This window comes from Vanessa atalanta, chromosome 9, assembly GCF_905147765.1.
Source record: "Vanessa atalanta chromosome 9, ilVanAtal1.2, whole genome shotgun sequence".
Taxonomy (NCBI): Eukaryota; Metazoa; Arthropoda; class Insecta; order Lepidoptera; family Nymphalidae; genus Vanessa; species Vanessa atalanta.
The window spans coordinates 12,582,461-12,601,704 of record NC_061879.1 but is presented as its reverse complement, the minus strand read 5'-3'; the positions used below and the strand labels follow the sequence as shown (position 1 = coordinate 12,601,704).

Sequence of the window (19,244 nt, the reverse complement as noted above, 5' to 3'; positions counted from 1 at the left end):
ACTAAATAAAGAAACTTTATTAATTATGTACTAAACGGAGAAAAATGTTCATAGTAATAAAAATTACACATACAATGGCATTTATTACGATTAATTTTAACTTAGTATCGCCCGCTGCTGTATTCAAACAACTTCCAACCTTATACACTTATAATACGGCTTAAATTTTAATAGCATTCATAAACTGACTGAGCGATATCGTCATTCATTCAATTACAAATATCATACATTATTTTTATAAACTTGTAGGTTTCATTTTGAGGACCATTACATTTGTACGTTTTTTTAAGCAACTTACAATCGTCTAAACGAATTAACGAGTAAAACATTTATTTAAAAAAAAACTAACGTCAACTGAGATTTATGGCGGTTTTTTGTACAAATACTACAAAATTATCCCTTTAGATGACGTTGATCGTCAGAACTTTATATATAAAAAAATTAAATGATTTAAATCACTTCGTAAGCTGTATAAAATAATCGCACAAATGTAATCTAGGATTTTACACAAACACGTAACAGAATATATACATGAATATCCAGCTAATTTAATCGAATTATTTTTGACATGACGTTTAAATTAAAAATCATGTATATTTATAAATATTCTCAAACTATACGTAGTCATAATTAAATACTATACATAAATGAACACCGAGTCTATGAACATCAAGTCTTTGATGAGTGAATGAATGATTCGATTGTCTACGTCGCATTGAGAACGAAGGAATTTAAAAAATGATTAGTCACATCTAATCTAAAGTCGAATAAATTCAATAGGTCACGCCAGTCTAAAAATATTGACACAATTACAACTTTGAACAATATTTACAATTTTGTTTTCGTCATAGATTAAATAAAATCTCTAATATTTTAATAAACTTCAATTTTCATTTAAATAATAACCGTTTTAATTTGGTTGAAAGCTGTACAGTATGTATAGTTTAAAGAGTTTTAATAACAGCTTAGGTTATCTTATTTCGATTTTGATCAGCCATTTTGATGTACACAATCTCATTTTAATGTTTTATTTAAATTTTTTATCGAAGACTTCATAATTATAAGCAATAATTAAACAGTCCTAGCATAAAAATATTATTATCTAGTAATAACGCGATTTGCGTTATTATTAGATTCATCAAAATGGCGAGACTCAATTCGATGTTGCCAGTTTATAAATTCTTTCAGACCACATCATTTAACCTATAGAAAAAAATCTAATAGCACAGATTATCATACTTTATATGCAAAAAAAATAAATTTACGTTTAGTTTTTAATGACTAAATATAAAGTTATTCGTTTTCTAATTATCTTGGTACAGAATAGTTTCCATTACTCTTACGACAAAAGTAAAGAATGGAACTAGTCTTCATATAACCCTGTACACAAAATATAATTTCATTGAAATTATTTTTTAAGGCCATCTATTTTTAATCTGTTAAAAATATATGAAAAATTATTCATGTCGGAATAAGGCTTATTTACGTTGTATTTAAAAAAAGGCACTATATAATACAATTATAATAGTATTTAAAAATAGCAACGACGGTAATTTTAAAGTAAAAATACATATTTCAATATTTGTATAATATGGTAACTCAGTTCTGTTATCGATTTCATTGGGAACAATAACATTTAGAACAAATTGTTATTTATTGTGATTATACTTATATTTATATACTTCTGTATGTATAAGATGGATGTTCTGTAAGCAAGTTCCAACAGAGTAAATTAAATATTTACATTATGCCTACTTCCATGGTTATCGATCGAGCTGTGTCAAAATTCGATTAATCTAAATTCAATATCAACATCCATCTTTATATACAGACATACGTATACATAATTCCATTATTATGCTTAAATGTCATTAACATGAAAAATATTTAATATATTTATATATATTTTTAAATCATTTAAATTTTTAAAATACAATACTTTTCAAAACAGAACTGAGCTACAGAGGCATTCACTTGGACGGGTTTATATAATAAATTATGTAGGCACGTACATTTAGTAGTATTATGTAACATATATTTAAGAGCTAATTATACAAAATTGTACATTATTTCCTTCCTATACCATTATATTTATAATATATTGTCAGTTTGTGAACATTATGAAAATGTAGTAAGTGTTTCGACTAATTCATGTAACTACGTACTTTATGAATTTGAAAAAGTTTTAAAAAATTAACTATTCATTCCATTTACTAAAACAAACAGCATAATGTTTGTGAAGTACTATTAACTCAATCGAATAGAAGAGCAGTTAGAGTGAAATAAAAACTTAATAAAGGCCTTTGAGAGCCCTCGTACAGCTTTGAGAACGGTCAGAGTATAATTAGATTATATTAATCATCATATATCGTGTAGACTGGAAATTATAGAATTAATACATATATATTTTATAATCTGTATTGTGAAGAGAATTATTATTATTATAATAAACTTTAACATGTAACTTATATTTGTAAATATATAGTATATTAAAAGCCTTTACGTATAAAATTAGGCTTTCGTATTGAAAAATACTTATAGCGAATAATTTTGTGTTATCTGTTACTTAATTCGTTAAAAATTAAATACATCTGAATGTATGTTTCATTTAATTGTTCCTATCATTCATTCATTCTTTTAGTTTTCATTGAATGCACTCTCATAAGGCACGGGACACGCCACAGTGAATCATCAGGAGGAACTAAACACTTAGTATTATTTTGAGATCAATTCAATAAGAAATTTTGTCTGCGCAATGCCCCAATTTGGTTTTATAAGTCAAGTTCTATCAACGATCATAATCATTGATCGTATCAAATTATATTCAATCATTAAATCCGTTATTATTATAAATTTTATCCTTCGTCCAAATATAAAATATAAATGTAACAAAATTTACAATTAAAAAAAAAAAATCAATTTTCTTACAACGAAAAAACAACATTCCACCATTCAAATAAAAGACCAGTTTCTCCGTTGAATTCACAATTTACACAAAATGGCACATTCATACTTTTAGAACCACTGCCATATACGTTATAAAAAAAAAAAAAAATTAAAACACGAACGCACCAATTTACAATTTCACATTTGGTCTTGACTATTATTATAACGAAATAATTCTATATCCAATAAAACATGTTTACTTTTCGACACGATTCCTATTCAATTCCATCTTAGAACTACTTCATGTAAAATATATTTACCGTTATGATTAACTGTTACTGTGGCCCCGTAAAGGAATATCATTTTTATTTTATATACATGTATGTAAAAGGGCGACTCAATTTCGAAAGTTCTCTAACTTATTTTTTTTTTAATTAAATTATTGTTAAAATTTTGGGCACCACATAACCATTTAATTACACAATGTAAAAATTAGTAAAAAAAAAATTGCATTTAAGATAACTAGAAGCTTTATATATTGTTAATAATCGTATAGTTACAATACCTTGACATACCATTTTAATAATCGAGTCTTCGACACACCGAACCGATTCTTAACCTCTCCAATTATTTACAACGATTATATTAAGTCGTCATCATCGTAAAACGTTCACGAGTATAATTCATCCATTCCTAATATATGTCTTTATAACAGATACAAACAATTACTTAGAATACGTTTCACGTTCCGACCGTATTGGACACATCATTTGAGCTACAATTTTATAAAATATTTGGGCATATAGTTAAATTGAATACGCGTTTAGATATTAAAAATATAAAATCGCTATATGGCAACGAATAGTCACGTTACTGTATGAAACGTTTTTTTTTTTATGTTATATTCGTAGAAGTTTAATTTCTTAATTTCCGCAAGATAACGAACACTCGGATATCGACACATTCCTACGAAACATCTTGGCGGAAATAAATTAATTTATAAAATCTTTTGTCAGCAATCTTTTCGGATACTGCTGTAGAAAGTTTTTTACAAAATTTAAAATCCACAATCTCTTAGCTTACTAAAGAAAAAAAATGCACGTAATTTTGTGAGATTAGCGAATAGAACCGAAATAAAAATACGAACAACGGTGGGGGGCGAATGTGATCGCGGCACGGCTAAGACACGGACGATATGGCGTTGTGAGGGGAGCCCATCTGCGTCAGGACCTTGTCCAGCCACTGCAGCGGCCCGTGCAGGTGGATCTCGATCCAGCACGGCGTCGACGTCACGTCCTGCCGGTGGTACTCCGCCCCCCAGCCCTTCACGAATGACATCCGGATGGTGCACATCTTCGTCAGCTCGTAGACCGCTTCGAAGCCGTGGTTCACGCTCTGCGAGAGCAGCTGGGCGAACTCGCGGTTGTTGAAGATCTTCAGCGAGCAGCCCGGCGGGATCTTACAGACGGTGGAGGGGTGGAAGCCGTGGTGGTGGTTGCAGTTGCGGCTCTGCACGAAGATGGCCGCGTCCGAGAGGCACTCGGCGTACACCTCTCCGCCCACGTAGTACAGGTGGACGCCTTTCCCTATGTGACGCCGGGTGTTCTCTATCGTGGAGTTTCTGTTCACGTTGCTGAGCTGGCCGAGACAGAACCTATCGCTATTGTTCGATGGATCGGTGAAGCCGTCCACTACTACGGAGTGTGAGTTGCAATGGAAAACTTCACCGACTCGACAGTTTAACTCGTAGTACGCCACTGACGCCCAATACAGGGGCTCCTGGTAGGAAACCGGAGCTACTTCTCCGGGGGGCTCGGTGTCGTCGGACGGCGGAGAATACGCCGGAGGAGGAGTATCCGGCAGTTCCGATGTCGCCGAAGGTGGAAACCCTGACCCCGAGTATGATACGTTGTGGGGCATCGCCGGCTCCACTGTTCTCTGGAAGGGCAGCAGAGAGTGCCCCGGAGCGAATTCCGAATGCCGAGGTACAAGAACTGGTGGCAAAACTGGGCTCTCTACGCGTTTGTAGTGGTAAGGATTTATGCATACCTCCTTTTGTTTAGCGCTGAATGGAAACTGACAAATTTCAAGTGGTTTAAGTTCGTGGTGGCTTTGGAGGTCCGGCCACCGCCACACTCGGCAGTAGATCACATGAGGCAGGCCTTTGCGATGTGAGACCTGAAAATTAAATGAAAACAAGATTAACATTATTGTTAGAAAACGAGAAAAATAAATAATAAAAATTACATATATTATGGACATTTATAACCGCTATACTATTGTAATCATAAAATATAACAATAGCAGAATAGACACAAACTTTCGAGCCCAAAATTTTTTAATGAAACATCAGTTGAATAATTCATAATTTTTTTTTCTGTATAACAATTAAATTTTCTGTATAAATTTAAATTCAAAGTAAAATTATCACCAAGTTAGAAAAGGACATAAGCAAACTGATGACTGAGACTCAGTGATTATTTTGACAAATTTAATAGTGGTATCTTTTGATATTATTAAAGACGATATATTTTGATGATTGTGATTATTGGAGAAACGTTTTTCCATTTAATAATTTATTTTCCTGTATACTTATTATTTACGGCCGTTATAATAATTTCAACGGTAGAAAAAACTTAACAGTATGAGGTTCCAATATGAACTAAGTGTATTGCGACGAACGGGATCAACATTTCCAACTTTCTGAAGTTTAGAAGCTGCTACAATCAGGTCATATAAACGTTTTAGCCTCTAGACCCACGACAGATTTAAAATGATACAAAATCGAAATATTCTTTATTCAAGTAGGTTCATAAAAACACTTTTGAATCGTCATCGTGTTGAATTAAATCTAAGGCTACCACCGGTCCGGAAAGTAGATTCTACCAGAAATGGGTAAGAAATTCAGTAGCAACTATTTTTCTTCATTTTACAGAACATCGTAACGCTGGCCCAGCTGTAGGGTATTTAAGGAACTTTTGATTCGATTTAAACTAAAACTTTATTTCTTTACACGAGTGATGTACCTGCAATCTTCCATCCAACGACCGTGGTATTGTGACGCACTTGGAAGGCGTGCCGGGACAGGACAACGCGCGCTCCAACTCCTCGATGGCTCCTTTTCTCTTCTTCAACTTCTTCACGAGGCTGTCCACTGCTTTTTCGGCCCATTTCTCTTCTTCATCACCCTGGGAATTATTAATCACATTTTGCCTACAATTATTTAAGAAATATTTTACAAGTTACTTGGGTATTTTGCATTGAATTTAAGTGCCTGTTGTTTCGACGATCATTATACTATACTATTTATATACTAATTGGCTCAAGTGGTTTTTTTTTAACATTCAATTATATAAAAATATAATTATATAAATATTTTTCTAATATTTATACATATAATTATATTTTTATATTTACCATTTCTAAGAGAAAATCTAGGTTGCGCTTAGAACCTGTACGTATATATGTATACAGACAGGTTAAGGTTATTATTTATCAAATAAATAAATATATATATTGTGTTGTGTTGTATGTGTGTGTATGCTTGCATGTGTGTGTTATCAGTGATATAGTCTGATATCTATTAACTGTTAGAATTACTAAAATAACTTGGTTTTTTAAAAAACAAAAATTAACGTTGATTAGGATTATTTCTGCAGCATTTCTGAGCATGTCAGTGGCTGTGTGTTGTGTACAAGGACAAAACCTTCTATCGGTACATTGTATCTGTTGCCAGGTAAAAGTGTTTTTTATCGAGAAAATTCCATACAAAAAAGGTATTTCAAATAATTTTATTACATAATTCAACTAAAAATACATCAAATGAAAATAGCATACGAGTGAAATTTAATTTATAAATAACACATAGAACTATAATAAATGTATTCTACATCGAACATCAAATGTGTGAATCAGATTTCTGTGAACTACAATTGAAATCCAATGCACTAAGTCATAGAAAAATCAAAAACAACAAATATAAATAATCGGAAGCGATTTTCTTTTAAGTAACGTAATCTTACTGATATTATGAGTAATGTTTATTTGTTTTTTTAAAGATTCCACGCACGATCTACTGATTCGCTTTTTTATTATGGCATAGGTAGGCGGGCAAATTGGCAACTGCAGTAAGTGAAACTTGCGTATAGAAATTGGCGCTTCCATCAATCCATCGCTTACATCGCCAATGCACCACCAACCTTGGGAACAAATATGTTATGTTCCTTGTGACTGTAGTTGCACTAACTAACTCACCATTCAAACCGCAACACATCTTTACTAAGTATTGTTGCTTGGCTGTAGAATATGTCAACTTGGTCAGAGATAATATTGTCTGTCCGTGCGCTCTCAAAGCGAACGCTGCCAAGACTATAACATACACAAAAACTTTACATAAAAGTTATGTAGGTATATAAAAGTCTGAAGAATAGTGAGCAAGAGTATATCCCTAGCTTATAAGGAATTGTTTGCCATTTCTATGTTTAAAAAAATTATATAAGTCTTACTAAAGTCAAAACCTTTAGTCAATAGAAACACTTTAGTGAATAGAACCTTCGAAAGAGTCAAAGTCAAAAATCTTTATTCAATATAGAAGTGTTTACACTTGCTTATTGATTGTCAAAAATCTACCACCGGTTCGGAATTTAGCACCTCGGACCTGAGAAGAACCGGCGAAAGAAACTCAGCGGGATATATATATTTTTTTTTTTAACCATTTTCCATGTAGGTACAATGATAAGTATATTTTCGTTATTTGAAACAGCCTGGAGGCGATCATTTCATTCCCAAGGTGTGCAGTCAACTAAAAAGTCATTAGTGTTGTAATATCCTTTAGCACACAAACGCTCTTTAACGACTCTTTTGAATTTTATAACTGAAACTTGAAACTCAAATCATCAGGACTATCATAAAAAATACATACGAAGAACGGGTAGCCATTGGAAGCATGATTCTTTATGCAGAGGAGGGAAAGTGTAGATAAAAAAAATATCATCACATCTAATGTTAACAATAGAGATGATATTATTGCATCAAATTAGTGTGTGACGAGAAGGCTACAATTTAAAGATTGAGAGATAAGAAGCGTATCCCGTACAGTAGGGCAATTCTACTATTAAATTGACACTCGCAATCGAATCCAAACGGGATCGTTGCCGTTTTCCTATTCCAGTAAAACGATGCAGTCGCGGTTTGGTCGAAGTTGAAAAAGCATCGGGAACGTATACTGTACTTTTATAAATTAGTAGTATTGTCCCCAGTGGTTGCAAAAAATGTCACACAAACAAGTTCAACATAGGCAGAAGAATGCTAAAATACTCAAATTTAACTGAAGATTCCTGGTTAATAATTCCTGGACTGGTTTATAAATTCCTGGACATAATTTTGTGTTTTTTTTTTTATTATGTGCTCAGTGATAAAGGAAAACATCGCAAGGAAACTGGGACAAGACCAGAAACAAGCATGTGACAGGAGATATTACTCACCACTTATGCAACCAACATTGCTGTAGTAAACTGTTTCTTTTTACATTTATAAAAATAGTTTTTGGCTTATTAACTTGCTCTATCATTCTTACAACATAATGAGTATTTGCCATTGCTCATTCATACAATTATAATGAATGAATGATTCACCGTGCATGTTGATAAGTTATATGCGCTTACTAATATGTGTTTGTTGATATTTAACTACAAACGAATGCACTGATTTTCATACAGCTGTCTCAGATTTTAAATAGATTTTTTGTGTAAGCAATACATTGCCTTTGCCAAGTAATATTCAAAATATGTATGATATATTGTAACATTAAAGCGTCATGAAATAAAATCATTTAATTTTTTTGGTTTCACTGTTTAAATAACACCCGCCCATCAGATATTTGACTGTAGAGTGAGTGAGCCTTTGTAACTATGGACATAACATCTTAGGTACCCAGGTTTGAGGCCCATTGGTGATGTTAGGAATGGTTAATTTGAAATAGTGACTATCAATGAGGCTATTATGGTTATAGCATAGTTATATATCAAATATTTGTTGCAGATTGATGAATTTTGCAGTCAATAAATCAGTATTTTGGAGTATTATGCTACTGCATAGGTTCATAATACTGATTTATATTTAGATTTGATATCAACCTGCATCAAATATTTGATAACAATGGTTGCTATGCTCTAACCGTAATAGCCCCACACGTCAGCTTGTCCATACATACTTAGGACATATCTATCTACAGGAGAATGATATTCTATGTCAGAACAGGTAATATAAAATCTCTCTAAGCTAAATTTTTGATTAATGACTAAAATCTTCATAATATTAAAAGCATTTTAATTCCTAAACATTAATTATTTTAACAGGTACTTATTTGAATATATATTTTTTTAATATTTACCTTTATAAATTAGTATTCATAAAGTATTACAAAACAATAGTTTTATAAGACATTTTTTTGTTACTTATGTAATATAAAACAAATGTATACTCCCAGATATTAACACACTAAATTGCTTAAAAAAACTACCAGGTCTATTGCAAACAGTGTATTACATTTCTATAAGGACTGCATGTCCTTCCTTCCTACATTAACAGCCACTGCTTCAGAGCATAAGAATATACATACTGGATATATACATAAATATATATGTAACTTATGTTAACTATTTCAATCAATCATTGAATTTCCAGCCAGTTCTTTTCCGTAGAACAGTCCAAGCCAGTGATAGGCTTATATGGAATTAAATACAAAAACATGAGGATATAAGTAGAAATTGATTTTTTATATTAGAAGTCTTTCAACAGTTCCAATGTAAGTATGTATTACAACCGAATGCCTATTTATTTATTCATGTGTCTAAATTGTCTTGCAGAGGCATTTGGTGCCAGATTTAGACATTTTGAGACCCAAGTGAAATACAGGAATTGAGGCAGCTTAAGTTTTTATCAGATGTTTTAATACCTACTATATTAAAGTTATTTGGCAGAGTATGATTTTTTTTTAAATCTTATACCCCTTAATATGTCCCTGGTAATATTCAATCGCAGAATTCATTTAATAAGAAGACTTTAATAATTAAAATTGTTAATATGGAGGCTAAAATAATAAATCAACTTATGAAATGAGTGTATAGAAAATAAATAACTTTTCCTGTTGAATTATGATATTTGGATATTTGACTAAATAAATATATAACATATATACTATTATATAATAAAATTCACAAAATGATGCTAAAACAAAAACTTTTTCCAATTCAATAGTAAAGTATAAAATAAGCAATGATCTTTACAAATTGAAAAGTTACATTCAATAACAGTTGAGTGGTAAAGTTTGGCAGAAATTCTAAATTCAAATATACAAATAATATTTACATAAATGATCACTGAAAAAGTATTGCTTAAGATAATACTTTAGAAATTTTGTAAACATATAATAATTAAAAGCATTTTATTCTCTCACAACTTTAGGCATATTTGAACTTCATAACATTTGTCAATTCTAAGTACTTTAGCCGAAATCGTTGATTGCATGTATACATATATTACATAGATTTTAATATATTGTTTTGGGTCAACTCTTAATAATCAAAGTGCACCTATTGAATATACAGTTGTGTAACCTGTTAATTCCCGACTGCAAGAATAATCGCTAAGGTACTTTTATTTAAAACAACAACATGAGTTAAGATGATAAATACTTTTAAAACGATATTAGTTTGAAAAACAGGACGCTGGAGTCATTTCATAAAGTCTTAATTTTAGATTGGATTTAAAACATTTTAAGCCACAAAGGATAGTCTTACCTGTTTCCAGCCAAGTAATTTCTTTACAGCAGGACTTGTGAAGGAAAATAAGCTATTCAAGCTGGACATAGGCCCACTGCTTGAGGATTCACCATCGTCGGTGTCCATAGTGACAAACGTTTATAAAACCTCGATGAATCACCAGGAGTTACGGGAACGCGCGACCCGTTCTGGTTTTAACCACGTAAATGCTTACTTTGCCATCGATCACCACTATTTCACTTGGTATTTCCCACAACGTTCGCCAATTGTAATCACGAATACTACAAAATAGCGATTAGCGTGACACTAACAGGAAACAGATTAAAAATGTCAGTAAGAGGCGTTCATATATTATAAGATAAAAAAAAATATTTTCACTTCAAATATTATGTAGTAATATATTAAACAAAATTTAACACAAATATCAGCCAAAGCCAAGTAATATTAAAAAAATATTGCGAAATGAAAAATTAAATTAAGAAAAACATTTATTTTACATATCATTATAGTAGTGTTGCTACTAATTATTTGTATGAAGTCGCATTTAGCTAGAAAATTCTCGAATTTGAAGTGTCAGTGTCCGTTCATTCATAATTCATTTTCATACTGAGGTCTAGAATAGTTGAAATAATTGAACTATTGCAAGGAAAGTGTGAAGTTTAATTATAAATTATAGTAATAGTGAACAATTCACTACAGTGTGATCTGACTTTTATACAAATATAATAGGGTATTATAATCATGGAGCAGGTAAGGTTATGCCGACTTCAGCTGTTTTGAACGGTTTGTAGAACAAACAATAAAAAAACGTTAATTTCAGGTAAATCAATTAAAAGAGAAGGGTAACGCGGCTTTGGCGTCCGAGAATTATGACGAAGCAATTAATTATTACACTAGTGCAATAGAATTAGATCCAAATAACCACGTTTTGTATAGTAATCGGTCAGCAGCATACGCTAAGGCTAAGAAGTATTCGGCAGCACTAGAAGACGCTGACAAAACCGTGTCATTGAACCCTTCTTGGAGCAAAGGTTACTCTCGAAAAGGTAGTGCATTAGCATACCTGTGGAGATTCGATGAATCAATCGAAGCGTATGAAAAGGGCTTAGAACTTAACCCTGGAAACGAACAGTTGCTCGCGGGGTTGGAAAACGTGAAAACGCAAGCTGAGGAAGCTAAAATAAGATCAGATGCTTTATTTGAGAAGTTGAAAACAGACCCTCAAACAAGAGAATGGCTGAAGGATCCAGAATATGTTAAAATGGTCAAGGTAGGCTATTTTTTATTTATCACGAAAGAATTTGTCTATTCAATACTAACAAAGAAGACGTTGGTAAAATATAACATTTTTATTATAAGAACTATATATAAAGACATACATACGATATTTGTTTTGTGAGTTTGAAATTTATTGAGCTCTTTTCACTTTCATTAAATACAAAATGTTACTTTATTTGAAAAAAAAAAAATTATAATCAATGTATATAAATTTAAATAGTGACTGTGCAATTTTGGATATGATTTTTCTGTGAGAATCATACAATTGCAAATATTATTGATATAAATTTTCCAAAATTTTCTATACTATACACATATGTGAACCAAGGAATGCTAAATAACCAGAATTCCAATTTCAAACTAAAGTTATGGTTGGCAAAAAAAAATTGTTTTATTTACATTTAACAACAATGGGAATATAATTCATTTGTCATCATATTTTTGTATTTTATGAATGAATGTTTTTATTTATGGAATAATAAATCATTCTTGTTATGATATTTTTCATAAAGCTTTCTAATGAAACAGTATGAGGCTGTATATTATATCTCTTTAATTATTAAAAAAAAAACACTATTAAAAGAAGAATATTAAATTAAAAGTAGCAAGATGTAATAGCTCAGTGGATAAAACATGTAAATTTTTACCTAATACCTAAGGTCAAAATATAGGGTAACTGGCTTAATGTTTTAATATTTTTCTTTTTTTTTTTAATTCCTTATTATTCTGTGGTCCTGCTGCCATCCAATTTTATGTACATATAGCCTATTCCAATCAAAGTAGTAAGAAAGATAAACAAACTACACAACAGATTTACATATTGCAACGTGTGTATGTAATTTGTTAATAGCTCAACTATATTGTGCACTACAAGTATTATCAATTAATATATTTTATTAATAAAACAATGCTATTCCACTTGACTACTTATATCCACTAATTTTACTTCCAAAGTTCCGATAACTTTTTGGTCGACATTCATTGCAAATCTTTTAATATTAAAACTCTATAGACTATATTGGTTAATTCTTTGTGTTGTTATTAAAGTTTTTGCATAATTCATTCTGTTAGCAAATTGTTTTTGGCATTAAAACTATTAGTTAATCAATTCATTCATAATAGACTCTTACAGCAGTATTTAAATTCATATATTTATGACAAACAGAACATTATCAATCATTTTTACCAATAACTCTTTGTATTGCTCTTATACAATACAAGTATCAATGATTGAAGTATAGGAACAGCCTGTAAATGTCCCTCTGCTGGGCTGAGGTCTCATCTCCCTGTGAGGGGAAGGTTTGAAGCTTATTACAGAACTTATTTCATTAAAATTAGTCGAATGCAGGTTTCCTTACATGTTTTCCTTCACCGATAAGCACAAAGTCTATTTTAAACACAAATTAAGCAAATAGATATTCTGTGGAGCTTGTCTGGATTTAACCCTACAATATTTACAATCATTATTTTTATTAATCATATACTAGCATTGGTTAGGATGCATCCACTAAAACTACTGGGCCATCTTGGTTTCGGTTGAAAAATATCTGCTCAAGAACATGACGTGTGAGCATACATCATAGCAGAAATTTTAGGGTTAGGTCTTGTTATGGTAAAACATTATTTAACAAAGTGAAAACAAATTAAGTTATCAATTGGTTTGTTTATCTATAAAAAAGTAGGACAAAACGAACAATTTAGTGCCATTTTTGCCATTTTTTTCTTCTTTTTTATAGTTTTCAGGTGCTGTGTTATTGTAAAAAAAATTGAACAAGTTTTCAATGATATGGTCTAATTTCGACCATTGTTTACGTTGCTACAATTTTCTTGGCATTTAGGAATTTATTGTTGAATCATGTTCTATTTTATCGATCAACTCAAATGGATCTAATTTCGCGTGATTGCTACACAGATATCTCCCAATCTTTAAACACATATTTCTCTATAATAACATGAATATACAAAGTACACCAATTTCTTGTTAATATATAAAATATAAAACTTAAAAACCAAAATCAAAATATGTCTTATAAAAGTGAACTATATTGTGTAACAGGATTAAATTGAATGTAGAGCTACTAAGGCTTAGATTATAGATTCTCCCCTGAACACTTAGAGTCGAACTTAGTTGTTATTCTATTTCTCAAATTAATATGTAGTCAACAATATATAAATAACTTTATACATTTATGGAAATCAAAAAATAATAAGTCCTAGCTTATTTAAATGATAAACATTTATTATTATTTTAACAAGTTCAAATTTATTAATAGGCAAAGTTAGTAGAACAACAAAATAAAAAAAAAAAATATCCTTTTAATATTCTTAAATGTTTTATTTTTCATGTAGTAGAAAACAAGCAGTTTTCCGATTGGTAATGAGTAAAATTTAGGAATAAAATATGCAAATTACAGAAACAAAAATCTAGAATATTCTAGACATTACCTTCTAAAATTGCGTTGTAATTATTTCATTATATTTTGCTCAACAAGTTGCATGAAAAATAAATGGCTCAAAATACTGATAGACTTTTAACATAAGTCAATAAAACTTATGATAATAATATGCTTAGGTTTATTAACTAGAAAAATTCTAAAATGAACAATTATAAAATCTTTTTCAGAGAGTAAATCCGAATGATCTGTCAACTTTAGATCCTTACCTGTCAGACATGCGTCTGCTGCAGACGATATCGGTCATGCTAAGTCTAGATATTGGCACACCAATGGACGTCGATCCACCTGCGCCGACCCCTAAACCTGCTCCCCAACCCGAAAAGGAGGAGCCCCCCAAACCGAAGTATGAAGATCTTCCACCACACCGCGTATCTGCCTTACAAGAAAAAGACTTAGGTAATGAATATTATAAGAAGAAGGACTTTGAGAACGCGCTAGTTCACTACAACAAGGCCATCGAACACGACTCGACGGACATCACGTTTTACACGAACATAGCGGCTGTATTCTTCGAACAAAAAGAATATGAGAAGTGTATTAAGGAATGTGAGAAAGCAATCGAAATTGGTAGAGAGAACAGAGCCGACTTCAAGCTGATCGCGAAGGCTTTCACTAGAATCGGTGAGTAATTTTTACTAACATAAACACTGATCACATATATCATTTTATTCTAGATAAGGTCACGATAAATTCATAGTGGGAATATTACATAATATGTTAGTTTTATTTTTTTTATAATAATAAATTATATTCTCTGATTTTTTGTATGATATCTGTATAGTTAGTTATTTATGAAACTATTGTCTAATCGTGGGAACGACAGTCATTTGTCTGTGGTGGAATAATCAGGCGGTTACTTTATCAGAAATTTGAGGGGGCTTCAGTAGCTTCTATGCTGCAGTTTTGTTTGGTGGATTACCACACGCATTTTATGCCGCGCATGAGATTTCCTCACAATGTCTTTCTTTACCATAAAACTCGAGATTCATATAAGTTCACGATAATCCGACCATTTAAGAAATCCAGATTTTAAAACTCTTTGATAAAGTTCTTTTTATACAAATCACACCAAATTGAGAAATAAAATTAAATTCACTAATACCTTTGTGTACCACTGACGATAAACATCATTAAAAAATATATATGTCATAACAAATCAGGTAACGCCTACAAAAAGATGGAACAATGGAAGTTAGCGAAGACATATTACGAGAAGTCGATGTCGGAGCACCGCACGCCCGAGATCAAGACCCTCCTCAGCGAAGTAGAAAAGAGAATTATCGAGGAGGAGAAGAAGGCGTACGTTGATCCAGTTAAAGCGGAGCAGGAAAAGGAACTGGGCAATGACTACTTTAAAAAGGGTGAGTCTATACATTTTATCATATTAAACATGGCCGTTCCCCCTTCGATCACAATTAAGCGTTTAATGCTTCATAATCGAGAGATTCTTATTTTATAAATATCTTCATGAAGTTAATAGACTTCATTATCATTAGACTGGTAACTATGAAATTTAGTACAAATACTCACTTGGTGGTTGTCTTCCGGTTTGTAGGGTGAGTGAGCCAGTGTAACTACAGGCTCAAGGGACATAACATCTTAGTTCCCAAGGTTGGTAGCGCATTGTGGATGTAAGTAATGGTTAATATTTCTTACTTCGACATCGTCTGTGGGAGATAGTGGCCACTTACCATCAGATGGCCCATTTGCTCGTCCGCCAACCGATATAATATCTATATATTATTATGGAAAATTCTAGAAAACTAGTAAAATTAGATATGGTAAATGTCTGTAATATATGTATTTGTATGGGTATATAACCCTGTACTAATTTACTATTCAAATCAAATTAAATCATATACTTTATTCGAGTAGGCTTTTACAAGCACTTTTGAATCGTCATTTAACAAACTATTTAAAGTAAAGCTACCTTTTCATCACCACAGAGCCAGAGTCTGCTAGATACCACATGTTCATTAGATAGTATGGAAACGGAGCGTGTCATCTTATATATAAAAAATCTTTAATTAATCAAAGTATCGTTAGTAATAATGGTCATTTACTCAAGAGGTATCTAAAGCGTGGCAAGACGTCAAAGATTCTATTTCCGGTTCTTCTAAAGAACGTTGAATAACGGTAATAAGCTATTTTATGGTATCCCGACAGTAGTCTGCACACTATACCGTCTCATACGAATGTATCAGGAACAGAAACATGCATGACATGGACTATTTGTTAACTCTCCGTGTATGAACCGCGATGTTGTTGGTCGGCGACGGAACGGTCAGCGTTTACTTTCCACTATCACCCTCAATATGAATTAATTATTTTACTACAAATATATTTTCCAGGTGATTACAGTACAGCGATGAAGCATTACACAGAAGCGATTAAGCGTAACCCGGACGACCCTAAGCTGTACTCCAATCGTGCCGCTTGCTATACCAAGCTGGCTGCCTTCGATCTAGGTCTCAAAGACTGCGAGCGATGTTGTAAACTAGACCCTAAGTTTATTAAAGGCTGGATCCGAAAGGGAAAGATTCTTCAAGTGAGTAATTATAATATAATTATTTATTATATTGTTCTATTGTCTTGTCTATGTCTATGTCTATTTTAAAACTTATAACATTTGCTATATTTAGCAAACAAAAATTGGCTGTTTATTACCGTTTCAGAACATGTGGTACTTTTTATTTTATCCATTAAGTGCTATAGTGAATAAAGCAATTTAAAATTATTAGAATTCTACTAATATTATTACTTTACCTCAAACTAAGCTAATGTATGTAAAATCCTATTCCAAAGTTTGTTTTGTTCTAAAAAATAAAATATTGCATATCATATCATTTATCAATTAATTAAAATTAAATAAATTAAATAAAAAAATATTTTCACTATTACTGTTTCGTACACTTGTTTTATAAAGTACAGGTGATCTTTAGTATTAATATCATATGTGTATTTCAGGGTATGCAACAGCAAGCGAAAGCCTTAAATGCCTATCAAAAAGCGCTTGAGTTGGATCCCAGCAATGCAGAAGCACTTGAAGGCTACCGGGCCTGCTCCACACAGCTCAACTCAAACCCTGAGGAGGTAAGTTAAATATAAACAATGAGCTGTACTGTAAACGAGATGAAATCGATGTCATTGAAAAGACATATTTTTTATTTTTTTGAGTATACAACTCACATCGCTTTATTTACTTAATACTTTATAAACAATTCTAGCTATATTACTGATGTTTTGATTTGATTTCAAAAGTGAAAGTAACAATAATATTTAACTTGATATATGACAAATGAAGTGGCCTAGCCGCAAATAACTAAACAAATGTGCCGTCAGGTCCGCAAGCGCGCCATGGCCGACCCGGAGGTGCAGGCCATCCTGCGCGACCCCGCCATGCGCTGCATCCTGGAGCAGATGCAGCAGGACCCGCACGCGCTGCAGGACCACCTCAAGAACCCCGACATCGCGGCCAAGATCCAGAAGCTGCTCGAGTCGGGCCTCATAGCCATTCACTAGCCATGCCTTGAAAGCGTTATGCGTTGGGATTGATTTTTAATGTTAACGCGATTGACTTATTTTTAATATTATGATTCTTTTAAAATTTATGATTGCTGGTAACAAATCTCTCACAGCCCACGAGTTTTTTCTTTCAGCGAACGAGTTACGTGTGCTTTAGAATCGAGCTTGTCTTTATATTTGGGTCACAAGAAATATTCCGTTGTCGACGTACCGCCTACGAAAACCAAATGCTACTTTTTGAGTAGAGAATCGTTAACACCGATATCGTTTAAAAACCAATCCCAATATTATAAAGTGATTCTCAATTTTATGTATTTTGATAAATCGCGAGAAAACTAAAGTATAAGTTAAATAATTTACGCCTACTTAAATAGATTTACGAGGTTTGTTTTAAATAATTAAAATAAATATCTGAGACACCGATGTTGTTTTAAGCTTGTTTGAAAAATATTTAGGGTTGAAGTTTTTGTAGGATCTAATAATGGAAGTGATATTTTAGCGGCAAGCATTCAAACAAAAACAAAAGACAGTCCGAAGGTCATAAAGTGTTGCTGTCCGAAAAACTCGATTACTATTATTTCAAAGTCAACATTTTTAAAAGGAATTGATACCGGGCAATATAAATGGTTATTTACAATGAAGTTTCAGTTCTTTTATCTATTGACATATATATATATAAAATTAAAGTTGCTTAAAATATATTGAATCGAGCGTTTTGGATAGTTTCACTTTTGTTAGTTATCATTGTGTGTATTTACAAACTGCTTGCGGTAACACATTAATGCTCTTCCCCTGACATTCTATATCATAAGACATCGTACGATCGCATACGATGTTTCGCGACGTCTCGACTGTTCCCGCAGCGCCTCTTTCTTCGCCGAGTGTTTACAGTCGGCATTATCGTTTCTGAAGATAACCGTATTTGAAAAGCAATTGGAATGAACTTGCGAAGTATCGTATGAATGTTTGTCGTTAGTGCCACGATATAGTTTTATCATTCACAGTCTGACTGTGGTTTGTCTAAAAATTTAAGGCTTCTTCTCTCGTAGGCTATTGTAAACCATTCCAAAGTACGCTTCACCTAAAACGCTAAGTAGTGACTCGGTGAACTATTGTTTTAGGATTTATTCAATGTTTATTTGAAATGGTATTTTATGCGAGTATACTGCCTGCACTTGCGATTTCATAATTTATTCAATAAAGGAACATGTAGGCATAATTATTTGTTTTATTTATTTATCTGTCAATTCTAATTTCAAATACAGATTTAACTGGTGAGCAAGTATCGAAATCCTGCTTAAATTTTATTATCTGACCA

General features: G+C 32.1%; 2 protein-coding genes across 2 annotated transcripts; one reads left to right on the top strand and one right to left on the bottom strand.

Moving 5' to 3' along the window:
- Position 1: 1 nt before the first annotated feature.
- LOC125066250 (protein mothers against dpp) lies at positions 2 to 10,957 on the bottom strand. Its single transcript, XM_047674252.1, has 3 exons — positions 10,686 to 10,957; positions 5,913 to 6,074; positions 2 to 5,064 (listed from the first exon to the last, which is right to left on the bottom strand). The coding sequence occupies exons 1-3, from the start codon at positions 10,791 to 10,793 to the stop codon at positions 4,066 to 4,068; spliced, it is 1,269 nt and encodes a 422-aa protein (XP_047530208.1). The 5' UTR covers positions 10,794 to 10,957; the 3' UTR covers positions 2 to 4,065.
- Positions 10,958 to 11,226: 269 nt separating this feature from the next.
- On the top strand, positions 11,227 to 19,145 carry LOC125066309 (stress-induced-phosphoprotein 1). The gene is made up of 7 exons (XM_047674346.1): positions 11,227 to 11,417; positions 11,488 to 11,937; positions 14,569 to 15,022; positions 15,562 to 15,762; positions 16,753 to 16,949; positions 17,369 to 17,494; positions 17,744 to 19,145. Exons 1-7 carry the CDS (start codon positions 11,409 to 11,411, stop codon positions 17,921 to 17,923), a joined length of 1,617 nt encoding a protein of 538 aa, XP_047530302.1. The 5' UTR covers positions 11,227 to 11,408; the 3' UTR covers positions 17,924 to 19,145.
- The last annotated feature ends 99 nt before the right edge of the window (positions 19,146 to 19,244 follow it).